Source organism: Amphiprion ocellaris, chromosome 24 (genome assembly GCF_022539595.1).
Source record: "Amphiprion ocellaris isolate individual 3 ecotype Okinawa chromosome 24, ASM2253959v1, whole genome shotgun sequence".
In the NCBI taxonomy this organism is placed as follows: domain Eukaryota; kingdom Metazoa; phylum Chordata; class Actinopteri; family Pomacentridae; genus Amphiprion; species Amphiprion ocellaris.
The window spans coordinates 4786375-4809394 of NC_072789.1; the positions used below are offsets into that span (position 1 = coordinate 4786375).

Below are 23020 nucleotides of genomic sequence, written 5' to 3' on the forward strand. Positions count from 1 at the left end.
TATAAAGCAAGTGAAGCTACGCTGGAAACTGACAGTGATATGCTTTAAATTACTCTGGCTGCATGGTCTGAAGAATAAATCTACATTATGTATCAACCACACAAGGAGGTACTTGAATGACATTCAGCAACAGTAACACAGTCACAGTTCCATTAAAACAAGCCGCTGAGCTTGTCTTAATGCCATGAAATTGTGCTAACATGACTGGTTGAAATGTAACATTCCTTCATGCATATGCAAAGGAAAAATGACACCGCTTGGAAAAAAGTATAGATGGACAACTCAACGCATAAGATATGGGGGTTGTGTGGACCCCGTTTGGTCAATCTGTGGGAGGCTAGGGGCGAATTTGCTCAGCTAGCGTTAGCTTCAAGGGGACAATAAATGCTTAATGAATTATTTCTCAAGGGTGCTACCATGTTGATTCTCCCTCTTCTCCTCATACTATACTGTACAGTAGGGATTAGAGTCACTGAAAAAAATGAGTTCTGACTTTTGTTTCAGAATTCTGAGTTAATCAGAGTTTGAAGTCAGAAGCCTGACTTCCAAAACATTATCCCTTCTCTCTTTAAATTTGGAATTCTCCTTTTATTTTCATCATTCTGCCATTAAACTCATAATTATGACTAACAATAACCTCTTTAAATTAATAACTATGCCTGTACAGGGGGTCCCTGAATTATGTCAGGATTCTGTTCCTACTGAGCTCCATTTTGAAGTCCATTTTCAGAAGTTGGACCGCCGACAAAAATGTAAACAAAGCCGTTACATGCATCACAATATTGATCAGTTCTTTGGAAAAGTCATGACTGTCATGTATGTATGAGTCATTTTACAAGAAGAAAACAGAATACTGTAATGGACTGATATTGTTGTTGAGGTTTCAATGTTTATTGTTCAGTTCCAGATTTACCTAATGTCAGTGAACGTGACATGTTTAGTTAGCTCACCTCTGACTGGCTGAGAGTCAGCAGTAGCGTGTCGAGCGAGAGCAAGCTGGGAATGGCGGCTAATTCTAGAGCTAAGTTGTCATTTTTTGTAGTTATTTTGGCGTTAGCTACGGCCCACAGTAGCCTGTGTGAAGGTTCAACACATGACCAGAGAAAGAGATAAAGTCTCACTCATTCATAACAGAGGGTCACTACAATATGTTGCACTGTTCTTACAACTTCACAGATGTTCGTCAGTGTTTCGCCCTGTTCTGAGTATTTTATTATATCTAATTTCACTTCCATGGAGATAGCTTTCCTTTACTTTGAAGCACTGCCATCTGAAGAGTCTGATTTAGGCTTGGGAGTCATAATGAAGGGCAAAAAGTTTGCAAATGTAGCAAAATCCGAGGTGGAGTAAAACCACTGAATGTAAACAAAACAGTCTAAAGACCGGGTTATGCTTTCCATACAAACGAGCCGCGTCGAAATGAAGACGCTTGGAAATCCGCTCGAGAGAACATGTGGCGTCTGCTCCCAAACTGCAGGGGGCAGTGTATCGCAAACACACGTCTACCTAGTCTACTCTAATACTAAACTAGAGTAGATGAAGTTTGCCATTGTTTACACCACTTAAAACATGGCATTTCAGCAGTTAGTTTTAATTTCACGCCATGAATTGTTCAAAACCGGGTTACAGTGACCTCTGTGTGATGAATCGTATAAATGCCTGTATTTCTGAACTTCTGCTGCTATTAGCTCCTGTTCTTCTGCCAGTTTTCCACGTGGCTCCGCCGTGTGAGTGGGCATGGCTGTTAAAATTACACAATCCGTCCACATGTAGCTGCACAGACCTCGCAGATGCAGTAAGCATAAAACAAGCTTTGTAGCGCCGCGTCACAACGTATTTGTCCCACATAACCAGTTCCGACATAACGACAAAACGCCGTAGGTCGATTACATCGTAAACCGAGGACCCCCTGTATTCTCATAATTCTGGCCTTTTCCCTCAAACTTCTGACTTTTAACACATCATCCTGACTAGAAACTAATAATTTCAGCTTTAAACTCATGTGTGACTATCTCATACTTCTGACTTTGTCATAATTCTGACCTTTTTATCAAAATTTTCAACACATCATCCTGACTTGAAACTAATATTTCTGCCTTTAGACTCATAAGTCAGACATTTAACTCGTGTTAAACGCTGTTATAGTTCTGCCTATATTCTCATAATTTCAACAGTTTTGCTCAAATGTGTCATAATTCTGAATCAAAATTCAAAGCATTTTTTTATCGTGGCTCCAACCTTACTAGCCAATCATCCAATATGAGGTAAGATCTTGGGGGAATGGGAGGAGTACAGGATATCAGAATTAAAATGCCACCAGATTCTATTTTAGTTTTTCCTTTCCTGTAGGATTTCAGGTCCTCAGAAGTCTCCTTTGTGCCTAACAGACTTGTCCAATTACATCCCTGAGGAACAACCAATTTATCACGGCCTCACAGGGATGTTAAAGAGCAGCAGAAGAGCACAATGATGGTAGTACAGAAGAAACCTTGAGAAAACCCCATGCTTTCGTTCCTATGTGAGTGGAAGGGAGTTTTAGGTTCAGGAAGGTTCAGAAAAGGGAGAGGCTGCTCATGCTGAGGGGTGTCAGCCTGCACTGGTTTGTTGCATTAACACGTTACATCAAGGAAGTTCAGTTGTCAGCCAGTGGTACAGTTCTGTTCATGTTTTTTCTTTGCCCGCAGTCCACACACAAAACAGCTTTAAGTGAGTGAACCGCAAAGCTGCAAGAGCAAATAATCGGCTGCCAGCAATCAGGGATGTCCCCGACTAATATAGGTGATGCTGATGGATCTGTATTTGCGGTATTAGCCTGGTAAGTGTCTGAAAACATTGAGCCCAATCGAGCAAAACCAGAGTAGATAATGAAGAAACGGCAGGCTGCATTTTCAATTAATGAGATGACAGTGTGCATCAGGGAGTGTTTATAGCAGATGTTCTCCTCTCCACACTTTTAAACAAAATACGACAGGACACTAAGAAATACAAGGAGGCGGTAGTGAAGTCAGTTATTTGAACTGCTTCACTATCATGGGGACATCCCTGCTACTGTTGCTGGTAGATGACTGAACTTGAACTTCCGTATGCTGCCACATTTTCCTCGTTTGTGAAATCAAACCAACCGAAGCCATCCAAACAGCCACGGTGATGGCCGCTTCCCGCCTCTCCCCACCCACCTGCAGGCATTTGATGCGGTGGGTTAGCGCAGTGGTGTTGGTGCAGCCCTTGCTGCGTGTGGCGTTGATGTAGCACTTGATGGCATCGTGCGGCTGGTTGCAGGACTCGTACAGCGTGCCCAGATCCATCCAGGCAGCAGCGTGGCTGTGGTCCAGCTGCACGGCGCAGATGTAGGCCTGCAGAGCGTCCATGGGCTGGTTCTGCTGCTGGTACAACACCCTGATGGATGGAAGGGACACATGAGTGAAAGGCAGAGGGAAATGTCGCTCCAAAAAGCAAAAGAAAAATTTGATAACACATTCAAATTAACACTTACCCTATAGAGCACCAGGTATCCGCACTGGCCTCTGATTTGTCTATGGATTGCCGATAGGAGATGAAGGCGTCCTGGACCTTCCCAATACTTGAGTAGCACCTGGAGGAGACACATGCTGGTCAGGTTTGTGCTGTAGTTGCTTTTGCCTGGGATCTTTCTGCATGGAGCTGTGCATGTATGGGTTTTCTCTGGGTACTAAGGTTTCCTCCCACAGTCCAAAAGCATACTGAGGTTAACTGGTGATTGTAAATTATCCGTAGGTGTGAATCTAAGTGTGATTGTTTGTCTCCAAGTGTAGCCCTGTGATAGACTGGCGACCTAAGTCTGCTGGGATAGACTCCAGCCCCACCATGACCCTAATGAGGACTAAGCGGTGTATAGATAATGGATGCATGGATGTATTATTCATTCTAAAAATGTATCCCCAACTCTGTATTTGACCAAAACATTCATGGCTATATATTTGACTGCTTTCTTACAACTGTGCCAAAGAGGATTTTCTCAGATGACAGACTGACTCTTTATGATACCACCGAAATCAACATCATTCAAATCATCATCTGTATGAGCAACACACCTGCCAAGGAAGTACCAGGACTGTCCAGAGTTGGGGTCAGCCTCCAGAGATTTCTGCAGACACTGGATGGCATAGCTGTCCCTGCTGGCTCTGTCCCCGAGCTGTTCCACTGTGTGATGCATCCAGCCTGGGAAAAAAAAGTTCAACTAATCAGTCGACGTTTTGCATTAAGAACTTTCAACTCTCAGAACCAAAACTTTCTCTGAGACGGAAGAGAAAACGAATTGAGATTTCTCAGTTTCGCAAGAAAATAAAGTTTCCGCAGAATATCACTGTGCATTGCTTTCACTGCCTACACAAAATTCTTACCTAGCTGCTGCAGGGTAGTGGCCTTCACCTGTGCAGGAAGATCCTCCGTCTGCAGAAGGCTCTCATAAGCCTCCTTGGAAGCCCGGTATCTCTTCTGGATATGGGAAGTAATGAGGGAGGACAAAGAATTGAACAGAGTGGGGTTGGTAGAGGGTGATGAACAAAGAACAGCGCACAATTAATTCAAATTCAACCCATGACTTTTGCTAAATCATCTGTTTCCCATCTTTCCGCTGTGCTGCAAGACAGGAATGCCCAAGTAATCACACTGACGGCCCTCCCTGCTCGTCTAAATTTAGTCACACTTTTGCATCTCTGCAAACATTATGAGCCTGAGAATTCCACTGCGGTGTTGTGTTCTGACACAGCACTAAAAATTAGTCGTGAAGCGCTGCTGCTGCTCCCCGAGCTGGCGAGAGCTACTGTACCTCTCCACTGAAACCCACATCAAGACAGAGCAAGAGAGAGAGAGAGACCACCAGCATACAAAAGAGGGGGAGACAGACTTTCTTGTTTCCGTGGCAACCCCGTCGATCGGCTGAGAGTAATCTCCTATCCCCTCCCGCAAACCACCCACTCACGCACCCTGCTCCCTCCTAAATTTGTCTAGTTCAAAAAACACACACAAAAAAACAAGCAGGGCTATCCCCAGCATTCACATACCCCGTGATTTACACTTCTAACCCGGTTACGAGCTTTTTGCCTCTGTATTGCACATTCAATCAACATGCAGCACTTATTCTCCCAAAAGAGAGCAGGAAAACAAATCTAGTCTTGTGCCCTTGGGAGCGAGCAGAGCTGAAGCACAGGTTGTAGAGAAGAGCGAGCACTTACCTGAATCTCATATAAATGAGCAATGTGGAACTGAACTGTGAAAGGAGAGAAGAGGGAAAAAGTGTTAGAGGTTATTCAACATTTAAGAAATACAAGAGTCAGTCCTCCTCATTGTCTTTCCCAAGTCTTTGGAAAGTAGTGCTGAGTTGTCAGTAAATAGGTGTGAGAAACCCCAAGGTTGCCTGTCTACAGTAAGAATAACCTAATAGGTAGCTGTGCTCCTGGCGGCACCTTCCTTTGTCTGGAGCGCTGCAGTGTCTGATCTAAGCTGCCTGAGTGACTCTCAGCAGATGGAGGAAGAGAGAGAGAGAGAGAGAGAGAGAGAGAGAGAGAGAGAGAGAGAGAGAGAGAGAGAGAGAGAGAGAGAGAGGGAGAGAGAGGGAAGAAAGATGGGGGCTGCCCTTGCTACGTATGTGTGTGAGTGAGAAAAGGAACGAGGGGGACACAATGAGGCAAAGGCAAACAGCGAGAGGCTGGGCAAAAAAAAAAAAAAGATACTGCTGTCGCCAAGGTAACAGGTACCGAGGCGGGAGAGATGAGATGGCAGCAGCATATCAAATAATACCAGCAATCTGCCTAGACAGAGCCGAAGCAGCTGACCACAATCTAATACGCTCTACCCTAGACGGCAAACACAACGAGACGCCAAGTTTCCCTGCTTTTGTCCTCATTGTTGCACAGGCAGAGGGATTTTTCCATTTTATGAGCAATTGATGTGAGTGTGCAGGCTGAGAATGATTGAAAATACTATCTGGCAGCAGTGCTATAAAAAGGGTACATTCAGAATTGCTTTATTTTCTAAATAAATACAGTATCATGAAAAATATAAAGAAAACAGGGCTTACTTTCAGCTTTGGACAAAGTGCAGGGATTGGAGTCAATCAAAGCCAGCTGAAAATGCTGCAAAAACACACACAAAAAGAATGTTTTTCTCACGGTTAACTGCACATTAATCTTCCCACCCACACATACACAATACAGTAGAGTCACTGAATAGAATCCCTGCTGTTCATGATAATCCAACTCCTCCTATGTGTGCTTCATAATGAGGTTTTGAATGCATACCGAACAGCTTCGGTTTTGGACGTACCTTTAGGCTTGACTCGTAGTCTGTGTTGACCTTGAACATGAGACCCAGTCGCAGGTGGATCTCCTTGGCCCGGGAGAACCCTGGGTCAATGTACAGCACCTCCTGGAATGCTTTGATCGCCCTGCGAAGGAGTTAGATTTTAAGAAAATTACCAAAAAGGGGCAGAACAAATAGGTTTACATTCAAAGACAAACTTCAGGTGTGAACTCAACCTGAGCTGCAGCACATCTCGGCTGGACAGACAGTCGCTGCTCATTCCAGTCACGCTGCGTGAGCGCTACCTTGAACTGAATACTAAACACGTTCCTGCCACAGCGACTGAGACAGTTTTGCTGCGGTTCCTTCACAATCAGAAGTAAAAATGCAAGCTTTGATTATTCTATAGTGGTAGTTGGAGTGCTGAGGTGCTGCACGTGCTATTGGCAGCAGCACTTAACCCTCGTGTCGTCCTGTGGGTCAAAACTGACCCGTTTTAAAGTTTGAAAATGTGGGGAAAAAATTTTTATCCCAGTGAAACTTCTGATGTCCACATTTTCAACATTTTTGGGAAATCTTTGAACATTTTTTGGTGGAAAAAAGAAATGTTAAAAATGTTTCTTTAAGAACATTCACAAAAAATCAACCAAAATCCAGCGAAATTCGCTGGATGTTCTTAAAGAAAATATTAGAAGTTTTCCTGATATATATGTAATCACTTTAGATATTTTTAGGATTTTTTTGGAAGATTTTTACTCATTTTACGAAAATATTTACAAGAATTTTCTTGCCAAATTTGGGGGATTTTTTTAAATGAAACTTTTAAGGGAAACTTTTAAGGAATTATTGGAATTTTCTTCCTGAAGGTTTTGGAAATTTTCAGAAATTTGGGGAATTTTTTTCAGACAAGGAAACAATATTTTTTGGTGCCCGTAAATGAAGACAGCAGGAGGGTTAAGTGGGAGTTTACAACGATATCTGAGTGGATTCTGCCTGCAGTCGCTGCGGAGAACAACGGCTGTATTTGCTGATCTTGCATCTCCAGTGTTTTTATGCGTGCAGAGGTTCATAGCTGCCTGATTCTTATTGGTAATTCACCCACAACTGACTCTGGTTGTGGCGTTCCTATGGAAACAACATCAGTCAGCTTCTCTTCAAAGGCATTTTTCTCCAGCTGATAACAACACACACAGATAAACACACACTACAACAGAGCCGTGTGACCCTGATCTTGCATTCGCAGCTTCTCTTTGATAAGCGATCTCTCTTGAATGGACCTGTCATTCTGTAGTGTGACTGTTTACCCTGTGTACAGTACAAATGGGAGTGATTTATTCATTCAAAATGCACAAATAACTAGTTTTGACATTTATGAAGTATTCATGTGACGCATCAACGACAGGCTGATCTGAATCCAGGTGGAAAAAACTGGATATTGCTTTATTTTTGACATATTTTATCTTCGCTAAGCACAAGGCTGCTTATGGTATGATTCTCATGAAGCCACTTTTTCTCCTCTATTTAAAAAAAAAAAAAAAAAAAGGTGAATTAGCCTTTTTATAAACCAACGCGCACACAATTCTGCATCTGAAATTCCATACAGATTACTAACAAAAATAGAATGTGAGTTTATTTAGCATGCCAAGTGCACTTATGCCAGCCTAAACATCCCATAATGCCATGCAGGAGCAATGCACATAGTGAAATAAGGGGGTCAGCAACCACGCCAGCTCAGCTTTAATGTCTGCTACTCTCCACTTTACGTCTCAGATTTCGGCGTGTAATGAGTTGACAATTCTGCCTGATATGAGGCAAGCAGATGCCGGCACAGGAACAGGGAATGAGGTTGGTGGGTTACCACGGCAACGCGCCTCCAGCTGGTAACGAGGGTTTCAGGAAATGATGTGTGATTATGGCCAGCAGTGTGTCTGAACAGACACTGAAGCGTGTGCAGCAATAGTACATATACTGAATATGCAGTGCATAGTATTGGAGTTTGGATGCAGCTCGTGTTTTGGTGATTTTCCCAGAGTAATTTGTCGCTGGTTGCCTGGCAACTGCTCCCAGTTGTGGAGTAATGACAAATGGGTTAAACAAATGAGATATAAGGTGTTAATTAGTGAGCTTCGGAGGTGGATTTTGTTAAGATGTTGTTGTTCAGACCTTATGCTAAGCTATGCTGAAGCCCTTTTCGGACATGGGATACGGAATATTGTTGGCTTCAACGACACTCCTCACACATTCATTCAGACATCCCCACATCAGCGACGGAGAGAGAGACAGTACGTGCATGATTGAACGGTTTATCATCTAAAACCAGCATTTTCTGCTGGGATTACAGCGCTGCTTTTACAGCATCACTTCCTAGACTGTTGTGTTGCCCTCTGGGTCACAGCGTTGTAATCCTGTGTGTGCCTAGCTGTTAAATTGGACTGTGTGTACTTCAAAACTAGCGCCGTGTTGACACTGAAACGACTGAAAAGTCTGCATTTTAGAGAAAAGTGATCAAAGCGCTCATTCAGAAGCGAAGCAGACAGACTAATGGAAAGAAGTGTATGTCTAGCAGACCATACAGACATGAGAATAGCATTAAACGCCTCATCTAACGCTATTAGTTCAAATAAAACTAAAGGTTTCTGTGTCTTTATATGGATTTTCCCAAGAATTACACACAATGCATCAATAAATAATTGCCCACAATTGATTTAAACTGACTCACTGGGGTGCTCTGTTCTTATGCAAATGAACATAAAGAATGTTGATACTCACCACTGAAAGGCATTATAGTGGAAGTAGACCATCCCGAGGCCATACAGAAAGGCAGCATTCTGAGTAGGACGGAGAATTTTAAGAAGACATATTCAGAAGATCAGACAAAATTCTCAAAATTTCTCAAGAAAGGTCATCAAAACCGGGCTTGGAGGTGTCATTTCCTGATGTACAATGAAAACGTACAACTTCGTCACTCAATTGAATGAAAAGAAAATCAAGGTGGCAGAAAAGTCCCAGCGGTTAACACCTAGACTGCTGATTGCATAACCCTGCGGCTACCTGCTTCAGGTGAATAATTAGGGAAACCAATACCTAGCATTCGGTCTGACCGCAAAGAGTCACTTTAGCAAGGGAAAAATTCAAAATGACTCTGACATGAAACCTGAAACCACAGCTTCTAACCCATCTGAGACCATACAAGCTTCCTGTGTATGTGTCAGGGGAGAAAAGCAAGGTGATGTGTGTGTGTGTGTGTGTGTGTGTGTGTGTGTGTGTCAGTGACAAGAGGTGAGAGTATCATGAACTGAATGACAATGTGAGAATGCCGGCACATGTGTCTTACCTTCCAGTAGTCTGACTGTAAACTGTAGTACCTCTGGTATGCTGATAATGCTGCAATTAGAAGGTGAGGGAAGCAGAGAATCAACCCAGTGATCATGAGCAGCGAGCAGGAATTGCTAATATTTTTATAGTCTACGGAAGCCACTCAATGGGATGATTGATCAAGCTAAAGATGGAGATTAGAGGAAATCATTTTCCAAGCATCTCTGAATAAACTGCACGAGTCATTTGCAGGTGAACAGAAGTGATGACTCACCTTTCGGATAATCCTCCAGGAGGAGGTTGAAGTGGCCTAGCTGGCAGAATAACTCAGGCTCCACTTTTCCCTCGGCCTTGAGGATGAGCGAATCGTAGCAGCGGACAGCCTGGGGAGAACACAAAAATAACAACTTAGTGTGTGTGTGTGTGTGTGTGTGTGTGTGTCACAGATGCATTTGGACACAGCACTTGAGAGAGGCTGGGGTGGGGTTGGATGGGAGAGAAAAAAAACAGAAAAAAAAGGACGAAACCATCCATGTCTGTGTTCTGCAAAGAGTGAAAATCAGAGCACAATGTCACACAGAACTTTTGAAAGTCACAGCACGGCTGACGTCAGCTTCCAAGTTCTGGCCAAGTTGGCTCAAATTCTTTTCAGCAGATAAATATCACTGCAGGAAGTAGGTTTGTAGGAGATAAGGAATTTTGCTTTTATGATGTTTCAGGAAAAAAAAAATCTATTACAGATCGTTCTGTTCAGATAAACCGTGAATACAAAAGCAGTCGATTCCTCTGAGGTGGAAGAGATAAGAAGCTAGGGGCTATGTTGGTGGTTTTTTTATTTTCACCCTGTAAAATATATATTTTTGTATATTCTATTTATCTTTTTTGCTAATTTTTTTTCTATATTTGGGTCTTACAGGGTTAACCACACTTTTGAACATCCCTGGCGCTTTTATTGACATTCACAGATGTGCAACACCAGTCGTCAGGACGGTGCAAAAGAGCTATTTCATTAATCCTATTGTGGGATTTGTAGTGTTCACTTCATCAATCTCAAATTGTATTTCTTTTAAAAACACAACATAGCTTAATGTCCACCTTGTGCACACTCACAAAGCGATATAAACAAAATTTTTTGCATTGTGGCTACTGGTATGCTAAGTTTCATGGAGAATTTTAGGGTTAATTGAGACACAACTGTTAATTTTCATGTTCTCCTCTTTATAATTAACACAATTTCTGTCTCAGATTTAAGAAGCATTTAACTGTGCACCGACGTAGGTCCAGAAACAGGCTGTTTGTAGTCATTAAATTTCCAGTTATCCTGCAAAAATGTGACTGAGCCCACCAACATCAAGCACATACTGTCCCTTCGACCTGCCCTAACACTCGAGTTCTGTCAGACTCAAAGATAGCACAGCTGGTCCTTATGCCGACTTCCATTCTGCCAAAAAGCTGAGGACAGGCAGCCACAGGAGTAAGTGAGGCTGAGAAATGACTTGCAAGTTTATCCAGAGGTGGATAATATTTTAAGTCAACCTCGACCACGACTTTTAAAACTGAGAAATAACCTTGAAACAGACGAGGCTTGCTGTTTGCCTTTGGTGGGTAGTGTTGTCGTTTCCACAAAGCAGTTATGTAATCACGTACATTTATTTTACATGGTTATCAGCATAGTGAAAAGACCAAAGCAGCGGATGTAGCAGCAAACATCACCAGGGGAAGGGAAACAGAGCAAAAAAACGACCGAGGACAGATGTGCGGCAATAATACTGGGCGTGTTTACACTGTGGAAATGTGGCTTTGTCACAGCGATTTTACAGCGAAAAAGCAAATTAGAAAAAGTATTCTTCACAAGTTCAATGCAAGGTCTTTCCTTTCAAACGTGATGTTTAATATTTCAAAGCCAGAGCGGTCTTAGGAACTTGACAATTCACTGTAGGACACGATTTGAAGGATTATGAGTTATCGTTTTAAACTAAAAGCATGCAATGTCGTGTTTAAAATAAACAAAAATGAAAGCAACCTGTATTTTGCACTCACAAATTGTACATATAGCTGCCTTATCTAGACACAGAGCAGCAGTCGAGCTGAGCAGTGTTGACAGTGGCGGTTTAGTCAGTGAAAACTAGCAGAATAGTGAGGCCTACTTCACCTTTCATAACGCCTACTGATCTAATGATGTTTTTTCACCAAATTATTCCTGTAAGGGTTAGCAGCTCGAGCTGACTAATTACAGTACTTGCATTAACCACATGCTCTCATCGCAAGAGCCGTAGCCCAGAATTGTAGCTTTATGTTTGAGGAAATACATGCCTGCTGTTGTGGATCTCTTATAATATTAAATTTCTACAGATTTCAAAGTCTGGCCTGAAAGATTTGAACATTTGTATTCGTATAACGTAAACTCACAAGTCGAAACTGAGTTCTATTTAGCCATTTATCGACATTAGAGCTGCAATGCTTCATCGATTAATCAATTAGTTTCCATTTATTAAAAATAATCAGCAGCTATTTTGATAATCGGATTAGGCAATATTTTTTAGAAAAAGTCTGATTTCAGCTTCTTAAATATAAACATTTTCTGGTTTCTTTTAATCCCGTTTGACACTCATTTATGAGATATTTTAGGACGTCATGTTTGGTTTTAGGGAACATAGAGTAACATTTTTAAGGTGAAACAACTAATTGACTAATCAACAATTAATATAATTGCTAGTTTGGGCCTTAAATTCCATTTAGTTACTGATTTCAATTTTAGTCTAACCTCCATTCCATAGCAATAAATAAAAAAAAGGGAACTGCATCATAATTTTACATTATATTATCATTACCTCTAAAACTCACAGGTCAAGATGCAACCTACATGTTAATGCATCCACAAAATATGGAAATATATGCATATTTATGTGTGCATTAATCTGACAGCACTGTAACATTTCTTAACCTTGGTAATGACACATTTGGCCAAAGACTTGATTGGTAACACTGAAACTTGGCTTTTTTTTAAAGACTTCAATATAAATTGCACAAATGCAACTTTGGCTTAACCGAGTAATAGATGAATCTCAAATAAATGAGCGACATTCAGCTAATCCTACAGTCACCATGGCTTAGTGATACTGGAGACTAGAAGATCATTTGTGACTTTGGTCTCATGTAAATGATCTTAAAGACTGTCCAAAACTGAGTGAAAATCAATGTTTACGACGACGTCTGCATTATTAATCTGTCTGTGTGACCTTATTTGACAGAAATATAAGCCTTTTCTTCATTTCTGGCAATTTGCAAAACAAAATTGTCTGTTATGGTCGACTAAAACCCCAGTTAACAAAACTAATTCTCTCTCTTATCAGTGTGGTGCTGGCACTGGCTAAAAGCTCTTAAGCGGGCACCAAAAACTTCTCTATGCAGGAAAAACCGCATTCTCATTCTGTCAGAAAACTCGGAATACTTCAGCCATTTTCAATTTTTTTCCTTGACTATTTCAATTAGGTTAAAAGAAATACTGAGTCATCACTGTGTCATAGAAGCAAGATCAAAATGTGCACAGACTGAAACCAGTGATGTAAACATTGACAGCGGCTGTCATTATCAGCAATTACACTTTCTAATATGAGTTGAGAACTAGGTCAAACATCCAGTAATAGGACAGTTAGACAGTGTTATGTAAGAATCTGATAACGTTACTAATTAACATCAGTGCACATGAAGCTACAGGTAGGTCACTTCTGTCAGATTTTTTCATATTGTTGATATTAAGCTATCCTCTGTATCCCTTTAATATGAATGGAATGGACTTGTGAGGATGCATCTTTACTTTTTACATTTTTAATTCAATCCTTTCATGGTAATACACCTTCGGCTATTGATCTGCAGGCAGCAAGCAGACAATCTAACATGTAAACACTGCTAAAGGCAGTGAGTCACGTTCAAAAGCAGGAGTTTTGCTGGAGTGCATAGACAAATTCTTCACCATCAGATCAACTAGTTTGTAGCTGCTATTAGGAAGATTTTCACTCATTCAGAAGAAATACAACCAAACAGATCGTCACTCATCGCCTTACTGCCATGATATCGGTCGTGGACAGTGAGCTTCCATGGGTAAACAGAAGTGAAACATGGTATTTTCAGTTCCGCTCCACTGATTCAAATGAATGGAAGACACAGACTTTTTAAGAACAGTCTGGATCACCAGACTTGTGTGCGTGCAATTAAGTGAAACAGTCTGTCAAGTGTCTGTAAGCAGCGAACATTATTTAACTTAATCCCTGTGGGAAAAACTGTCCTCTGCAAATGACCTAACTATTTCGGAGAAGAGGTCAGCCATGGTGCCCAGCCGCTGCCTTAGTCAAGGGCAATGCAAGAGCACTCCTAAAGCCTGGCATGCATATCTTTCAGCATGGTCTGCCTGATCTGGAGGAAGCCCCTTGCAAACATGGGAAGAACATGCAAACTCCATCCAAAAAGGCTAAATCGTCAAAGACCTTTATTGCCTACAGCGTCACACTAACGTATTTAACACAATGTCGACACACTTGGGAAATAAAAATGAGTTGAATGGCTCTTCCGTTTTGCTATTTTACATCATTACCACCTAGTAACTGCTGGTGATACAGTGACCCAGTTCTGTCAGCAATGGTGAACCGACTGTTATCTGCAAGTAGACAGAGCAACAGAGCAGCAACATGACCATTACAAAGTGCCAAACGGGGTTATCACTCAAAATTATTAAGTTACGAACAGAAATGGAGTCATAACACACAGCTTCTATGTGAAAAAAAGATGTGACCAAATGAGTTTGAGCGAATTGAGTGCTTTACATAATTCTCAGCAGGCTCAAACAAGAGCGTCTCGCTGCAAGTTAATGGCTTGTGACGCCACGTTGTGGTTCATTTTCCATTTTGTTTTCATGAGCCGTGCACAGGTGAGTGTACGAGAGCACTATTAAGAGTAGATGTGCGACAAAGCTTCAATGCTTTTCCTCTGGGGAGAGCAAAAGCTACATGCTATTAGAATGTCCACGTATAGCACTATGCTCTGTATAATTTAATAGTCTACAATACAGATATATATATCCAAACTCTACGTATTTGCATGTACTTTTTTCTTTTTAAATGTAAAATCAGTATTTTCCACCGAGCCTTGTGCACATTTTAATTATACTGACTTCAGAAGTATGCAAAATTGCAATTATGGAATGTTATAGAAACACAGACAAAAAGATAACTGTAGACCAAATTTCTAAACTATCTTCTATGTTGAGTCAGATCAGTATCAGCCCTGTGCAAATCAGATCTGTGCATCACTGCAAAATGTCACTCGTAAGGCCCGGTTAATAAACACAACACCTAGGAGGGTACAGAGATTGTTGATTGATATAAATGTGCAATATTAAGTCTAGTACTTTCAAATCTTACATCTACATGGGTGGGGTGAGCAGATATAAACGCACTGATTGCCAACACCCAGGTAGCCACATGCTACTCTCCAGTATCCCATCCAGCTTATATTAAGTGTTATTTAATCAGATCTCTCGTGGTCAGACAGCAACACAATTCACAGGCTGCGAGTTAGCCGGAGTGGCAGCAAGTGCCTGCAGGAGCTGTGTGCATGTATTGTATAAAAAGAGCAGGCTTGTAACAGGAAAGTCTGGCGACAGATGCTGCGTATGGAGCAAGACCAGGCTTATGACACTATCAAACGGCATCGGCAGCACAATCACAGCACATAAGGCACAAAATAACCTGTGTAACCGCTTATACCAAAGCAGTTGCACAGGATGTGTGAGAAAACATAGCCAAAGCAGACAAGGTGGGCTGTTTCAACACATCAACACCAATGCATCTGTCCTCCGATTGAAATCCAAAAGGGACACAAGTAACACACACTGGGCAATGCATTTTGATCCAAGCCAAATGCATTAATTGCCCACATTTTCTTGCTAGTATGTGGCTCTCTGCTTGTGTGCAGCTAATGCTAGAGTAGTAGTTACACTTCCTAGGTATCCCACACCACCTAGCGAGCGGATTCATGGATGGGCCCTCAAACCATGAGCTGTCAATAGCACAATCTTCCACACATCATTCACAAGAGAAGGGGCTTTGCTCTTTGTTAGCCCGGCCATGTGTAACGCACAGGTAGGCAATGGCTGTTTAACGCGCAGCTTTCTGGTCCGAGGGCACATGCAGAGCTAAACACAGCCAATCAAACTGTAAACAAAGGACCCTGACGCCACCTTGGTCAGCAGCAGAGACACATCTTTACAATGAGCCGAGACCCGAGAGGAAACTTGAGACGCACTTAAGCCAAACACGTACGATTCTGGGAAATATATTCACATCAAATTGGTTATATAGCTATCAGTGTCACTCCGCCATGTCCCGCCATCTTGGACAGGCAGCCAGCCATTAACGTTACTTGTAACGTTTGTCAACTCGTCCACACGGCCTCCCACAAAACAAAACGAGCAAAACACGTCCAGAAGTGCTTTAAATGAGACGACGCGATGTCACGAAACAACACAATAGAGCGTGTTAATGAAAAAAATCAATGCAAACGCGTACGGGCGCTAGCTAACCTCGCCAAATAACGTCAATGTGTGAAGCTTGTGCACCTTGAAGAAAGCTTCGTTACTCCCACCAACGTTGTATCGGCCACATAAGGATACATACGAGGTTAGATGGGACAGGCTAATTCTTGCATTTCCACCATCACGCGTGAAACTTTGCTCATTAAAGTGCAACGTTTCCAGCTACACACAAAAAACCGTGACGACGTTGTGTTGTTGGTGGTACAATTGCAACTACACAAGGATACGCTGCATGGAATAGCTATCCGGCTAACAGGGAAGGGCGGTTGCCTGACAAACATTAACATATGATAAGGTTAAAAGACTAATAAAATCATGAGACACGGCTAGGTGGCTACACGGGGCCAGCGACACAACATAAGAGTTAGCCGCAGGTGCAGGGTCGCCGTTCATCGGATGAGAGGAGCTAACTACCGAGCTAGCCGAGTGGCTAAAAGAGGGGCTGCGGCTAGCTGGCCTTGGTCTCCGTAGCGAGTGGGCCACTTGCATTCAGTGCTGGCTTGCTACTCGGGGAGCAAATTCACAGCCGTGCACGGTAGTTGATGGTACGAGTGGGTCCCGTGAAGCAGGGCGCTGCTCGATTGTGAAATACATCCAGTTTATATTAGGTACCTTCATCAACAGGGCCTTCGTTCTGGCGCCATCTTCATGAAGCTTCTGAAATCCAAACAGTGAGCTGCAAGCAAGAAGACAACATAGGCGGCTCAGTATCACTTGCAGAGCGGCTCGGGGACATATACGACACGGAAGGAGAGAAAACAATTAATTTTCAAACTGTGCGTGTATGTGAGTGCATGGGGTTGCTATTCCGACCTGTCGATCCCGACCAAACTGTCCCTCTCCGGGGCTGTCAGTGTCGGAAAGTCCTCCTCTGTTTCACTCGCTTTTCCCGCCGCCATTTTCTTTCCCTCATCACCACTAGAAGAAGCCGAGCCGAGACTCCGAGCAGCAGCGCAGGCAGCAACGGCGAGCGACACACCGCACGATTGCATGGAAAATCGCGACGCGGGGACGAATGGTGTGCTCCGCCGAATCAAAGAAGGAAAACTGGAGGAAACAAAATGATCAAAAACTTTTTCCCAGGATGAAAAGATGCGATTCGATGTAGTAAATCCGTTCGGGGGGGACAGAAGCGCTCTCCGGGTAGCTCCTCAAACGTCACATTTTTCATCACAAAGTGATATTGTTCCGCTGTTTGAATGCGAATAACTGAGTACAATATCCAAGATGTGAGTATTTGACAATAAAATGCGTTTCGGCCGCGAAGATAAAGTTGTTATAATTGTGTCACCCAAGCGAACCCACGCGCCGCTCTAGCCACGCCCTCTCTCCCCGCTTCAGCCAATAGGAGCGTCCGCATCCCCCCATATGACCTCCCTGCGATATCATTCTTTTATATATTCATTTTCTCCCCGCAAACCACTCGTCTTTTATACCACGACTACCTTGAAAGCATTAAAACACATTTATTCTATTAACACATCTCTCATGTGAATTAAAAACTCCGTATTTAAATCATGAATGCAATATATCGCATTTTCCACATCAACTTGTGTGCAGCAATATACATATTGACACTTGCATGTCAGTTCTCGTTTTCTCCCAGCGCTGGTTTAAACGGGAACTGCAATGCATCATTCCTTCCGCGCCTTTCCCACTATGCAACCCCTCTTCCCAAGTCCCATGCTAATTCCACAATATTTTCCCAACACGAGGAGAAGGTTGCATAATTTTGGTGATAAAGTTGCTAAATTGCTGAGTCCAATCAAGCGAAATGAAAGCAGTTGAACTGACGTGGCAGAGCGTCATCATAGTGTGGGCGGGACTTAGCATTGTCAACATCCTGGTGACATAACTGCTCTCTCCAAAATGGCGACGGCTGAACAGAGGGAAGGTTAGTGTGTTTGTTTGTTAGAAATACCGGTGTTATTACCCTAATTAATATTTTAATTTACACATTTTTCAACCAGCGACACCGTAATTTGGTTATAGTCTATATGTGGGTGCATATATGGCTCTGAAAATGGTATTTTCGTGCGAACGATATGCAATTGGGAGCCATTTGACGCTAGCCAGCTAATATTAGCTTCCGAACTCATTTACATAGAACAGACAACCCCCGGGGACTGTGACAGCTCATTATTGTGTTATTCCTGTCTCATAGCTGGTCAGGACGACCCAGAGAGTGAAGATGAGGTTTACGAGGTTGTGGACCTGACAGAATATGCCCGGAGGCACCAGTGGTGGAGTAGGGTGTTTGGGAACAACTCCGGCCCCATTGCTGAGAAGTATTCTGTGGCTACTCAGCTCATGATGGGAGGAGTGACTGGTTGGTAAGGACTGGACTGACAGCTGTCATACATGTGGATCAAGTATAACATGTTCTGCCCTGTTGACAAGAGAGCAAAAACTCAAAAACAACTTTTAACAACATAACAAAATGCTAATAGGACTGACAATGCCACAGCAAAAAGAGACTGAGTGAATACGATTTAAGCCTGCACCAATATTTGAAAAATTGACATTGCAATATGTAATTTTTCTGCAAGGTGACTTGCCATTGGTAAATAATTCATTATTCTAGTGTGATTGCAATGATTATTTATTCAAGTGTATCTGCACAGAAAGTTAAAATAACCTTTCTCATATGGTGTTACACTGGCAAAAACAGATTTTCTTTGGATGGCATTCAGATCTGGCTTCGCACTCATCATACAAAGCTTTATGTGGCTGATTTGAACAGGTAAATTAGTTGTGTTGCCTCGTTGCCTCGCAACAATCGGAAGACACTGCCGACAGAGTGCCTGTTTTGGATGAACATCGTCCTTTTTTAGCCAGAATATTTTCATATGGCTGATGTTGTGTTTGTTTTTGCTATCAGATCTTCCCTGTTAGTGCTTCTGTCCTGTTTGTCAGTCATTTTGTTGTCCAGCTGTCACACCAGCATGGCAACAAACTCTGTCTTGTTTAAAAAAAAAAAAAAAAAAAAAAAGCGAAGTATGTAGTGTATTCAAGAGTCCTTGAAGTAAATTATGTTCTCATACAGACTTTTAGAGTAGATTAGGTACAACAAAGGACAACCGTGTGAGCTTCCTTTTTGTACCAAGCAGCGAATAAAGTTCTAACATAATGTTTTTGAGTTATTTTGCCTTATTTCACATTCCACCTCATGTGATGGAACAATTGCCCACATCACAATATAGATGCTGAAATGATATATCGTGCAGCCCTACACAGTTCTAATTAGGTTTTTACTTTGATCATTTGAGGAAACATTCACCCTCTTTCTCAACACTTACAGGTGTGCTGGCTACGTCTTCCAGCGAGTTGGGAAGATAGCAGCTACTGCTATTGGTGGAGGGTTCCTTCTTTTACAGGTGAGATTGCCATAACACTGTGGCCTCAGTAATTATATATTTACTACATCTATGTTGTCTCAAAGTGCATCCGTTGTAAGAGTCACACTTTGCCAACTTCATTGACAACTGAAGATGCCAGCTGCACAGCATGCTGCTCAGCTGGTCGCCTCTCTGCAGCAGAAAGACTAGCATTGTGTATCAGCTGGCGCAACATGGACACAGGCCATCTGGATGCCCATGGGGCATTGCAGTGTATTGTTTTGCCACTTAAAAGCAATCTTCATTTAATTCGACGAGTAGATTGAATCGAAGACAGCCAGAAGACCTGACTCAAAGGCTGAACGTAGAAAGTAGCTTGATAGCTGGTTTGTGAGAAATGAGAAAAATCTGAATAGCAAATTGAACAATATTTTGCTTTACAGCATTGCATCTCTGAGTTTTTATTGCCATTGACAGTGTTTCATGTTTTGAAAAAACACTGAATTTTGCACCCACGGAGAAAAAAAACATATAAGTATTTGATTATTTAAACTGTTGATTAAACTGTTGATTATTGATTAATTAGTTGTTGTTAAGTCCATTGAAAGTCAGAAAATAGTGACAAATGTCGATCAGCGTTTCCTGAACACAAACATATTTAGTAAACTGTCGTAGAAGAGTAAAGAAACCAGAAAATATTCAGTTTTAAGAATCTGGAATCAAAGAATGTTTACTTTTCTTAAAAGAAATACTCAAAGCAATTAATTGATTATCAAAATAGTTGGCAATTCATTTACTAGTTGACAACTAAATGATTAATTGATGCAGCCCTGACCGTCAGGGTCTCAGAAAGCAATTACAGTCATTCTGACATGATGTTTTGTGTTGGTGTTTTCTCATCAAGGTCAGAAAATAACACCCTCTTTGGCTGGATGTCCTCTAAAAATCATCATTTATACCTTTTAAAAGATGACTGCATCATGTCGCCTCTTTAAATTGAAAAAACAATGACCTGCAGAGTCAGACACCAGTAATTTTTCATAGAAGACAGTAGCTTTTAAGAATTGCCTGCAACTTTTAATGAATTTGAATGTTTTTTTTCAATCGATGAAGGAAATTTGGTTTGCTGACCGGTTGGTAGGGTGCCAATAAATCATCATAATATTTCATACCAAAAAGATTTATTGAGCTTCCAAGTTGAGAGCCGAGACAAGAACAAAGAGGTACAAATCCAAATAATCTATGACTGCTTACTATAGATCGCCAATCACAGCGGCTACGTTCAGGTGGACTGGAAGAAGGTGGAGAAGGATGTGAACAAAGCAAAGAAACACCTAAAGAAGAAAGCAAACAAAGCAGCCCCTGAAATAAACACATTCATTGAGGAGGTAAAGGTACCTGTAACAACTCTTGCTTTCCTTCTTTCTTGCTTGCTTTTGCTTGTGATTTAATGGAATTTTGCAAAATCTTTAAACGAGGAAAAATCTACCACACTCAACATACTTCCTGATTAGTAACGAATAAAAACTAAATGCATGTCTTTTAACCCTAGCGTTGTCCTGCGGGTCAAATTGACCCGTTTTAAAGTTTGAAAATGTGGAAAAAAATATATTTTCACAGTGAAACTTGATGATGTCAACATTATTAACATTTTTGTGAAATTTTTGAACATTTTTTGGTGAAAAAAAATGTTTAAAAAATGTTTCTTAAGAACATTCACAAAAAAAACCCAACCAAAATCCAGCGAATTTTGCGGATTTTTGTGTCTGAATCTTCTTATAAAAAAATATTAGAAGTTTTACTGATACGTATGTAATCACTTTAGATATTTTTGAGATTTTTTTTAAAGATTTTTACTTTTTTAAAAAAATATTTACAAGAATTTTCTTGCCAAATTTTTTTATTTTTTTTTAAAATAAAAATTTTAAGGAATTATTGGAATTTTCTTCCTGAAGGTTTTGCAAATTTTCAGAAATTTGGGGATTTTTTTTCAGACAAGGAAACAGTATTTTTTGGTGCCCCTAAATGAAGACAACAGGAGGGTTCATGATGTGTTGTGAGGGTTTTTTTTTCCTCTTCTACAGACCAGCAGTGCACTCTAGTGTTCTGTGTGCAATACTACACCCAGTAGCTATGACACAAAACCAGTGCAGATGTTTTGCAGTTTTTCTAATCCTGATTAACCTCACTCAATACAGAATGTTAGTTTTGACCTCTTGTTGACAAATTTGCCATCCTTTTCCCTCCCCAAAGGCCACAGATTTTATAAAGAGGAACATCGTCTTGTCCAGCGGATTTGTCGGTGGCTTCTTCCTGGGATTGGCCTCCTAAAGCTGCTGCACAAGCTGGAGTCTCCACTTACTGTGAATCACACTACGACATAGGTCACTTTCCTCTCCATTGTTTACCTCTCGGCCCCATGTGTCTAAAGGTTCATCTCTTTAATGAAGTGAACAGGGGGGTTATGTTGAACATCATAGCATGATCTGTTGTGACAGTGGTATTAACTCGTTGTTCTTCTCCCCCTGCTGATTTGAATCATCCTAGCTATTTCCTTTCCTTTTGAGTGAATATTTTGAAGAGTGTGTGTCAGGGACCTGGTGCATCTGGATTGTACTGTGAAGAACTCTTCTGTGGGACCCTCCGTGGATCTTTTTTGCTGAATATGTCAAGGCGGCCACAAATTCGCAGATTCATTTGTTTGCTTTTGCAAAATTTTAGATTGTCCCGAGTGTTTGCCTGGTGGATTCTGATCTCAGAGGCAAGTTGGCAATGTATGGGCACCCTTGTAAATATATAGCCAACCCTCCTTTTCAGAGCTGTAAATACACACACAGAGTAAATATATAATGGAATGCAGCAGAGTGGGACGTTAACGCCAGCCCCCAGTCTAGTGCCTAGAGGTATTTTTTATGTAGCTGTGAAGTCTGTTGGGTTTTTAAAATTTGCCACGCTGGTTGGGGGATCAGAAAAGTTTCCACTCTGAACTCCTAACCGATGCACAACACATGTCACGAGCAAGTTAACGTTGCATCTGTGAATATCCTCTGCTTTACAGACAACAATGACTCTTAAAGATCCTGTACTTTACACAATCCCCAGCTCCACAACGCCCTTTAATGACAGACCGAGCATCCGCTGCACCCTAATTACCACCATCACAAGCTAAACACCAAAAGAGCCACCAGTCGGGTCATTAAAGGGCATAATTGGGGAGCAGTTGTGGCTCCTTACGCCCTCACTGTTGTCATTGTGCGTTTAATAGTGTCAGTGTAGCAATAACAAAACAGCAATGCTGCCGAGTTGTGCTTCGTCACTTTAATTATCTAGATTGGACATCCACTCACAGGAGTCCAGTTAAGTTGATCACGAGTTGCTTACTTTTTTTTTTTGCCTTTTTTCTACCAGTGCAATATACAGTATTTCAGATAGGAGTTGTTTTTGCTTTACAAGAGCTTGTTATGTCTCCATCTGGTGTTTTGTATGATCGTGTTCCCTC

General features: G+C 41.6%; 2 protein-coding genes across 6 annotated transcripts in view; one reads left to right on the top strand and one right to left on the bottom strand.

The window, feature by feature from the left end:
• The window catches only part of LOC111575440 (histone demethylase UTY-like), a 31833-nt gene extending 14372 nt beyond the window's left edge, over positions 1-17461 (bottom strand). For 3 of the 4 annotated variants that reach the window (XM_023280572.3, XM_023280571.3, XM_023280570.3), the window contains exons 1-12: positions 16997-17460; positions 16796-16859; positions 9869-9977; positions 9614-9663; positions 9049-9107; positions 6304-6424; positions 6059-6113; positions 5214-5248; positions 4380-4473; positions 4071-4197; positions 3494-3592; positions 3177-3396 (exon numbers count right to left, since the gene is read on the bottom strand). In XM_023280572.3, the coding sequence (XP_023136340.2) occupies positions 3177-3396; positions 3494-3592; positions 4071-4197; positions 4380-4473; positions 5214-5248; positions 6059-6113; positions 6304-6424; positions 9049-9107; positions 9614-9663; positions 9869-9977; positions 16796-16859; positions 16997-17175 (1212 nt within the window). In that variant the 5' untranslated portion in view covers positions 17176-17460. Of the gene's footprint in view, positions 1-3176; positions 3397-3493; positions 3593-4070; positions 4198-4379; positions 4474-5213; positions 5249-6058; positions 6114-6303; positions 6425-9048; positions 9108-9613; positions 9664-9868; positions 9978-16795; positions 16860-16996 lie in introns of all 4 variants that reach the window. The other variant, XM_023280569.3, reaches the window with a different exon arrangement.
• A 58-nt stretch (positions 17462-17519) lies between these two features.
• Positions 17520-22950, top strand: LOC111575443 (FUN14 domain-containing protein 1). 2 transcript variants are annotated; one of them, XM_023280575.3, is made up of 5 exons: positions 17520-18077; positions 18348-18516; positions 19485-19560; positions 20781-20915; positions 21775-22950. In XM_023280575.3, the coding sequence occupies exons 1-5, from the start codon at positions 18053-18055 to the stop codon at positions 21850-21852; spliced, it is 483 nt and encodes a 160-aa protein (XP_023136343.1). In that variant the 5' UTR covers positions 17520-18052; the 3' UTR covers positions 21853-22950. The 2 variants fall into 2 exon arrangements, with proteins under 2 accessions (XP_023136343.1, XP_023136344.1); XM_023280576.3 differs by having other exon boundaries at positions 20781-20909.
• The last annotated feature ends 70 nt before the right edge of the window (positions 22951-23020 follow it).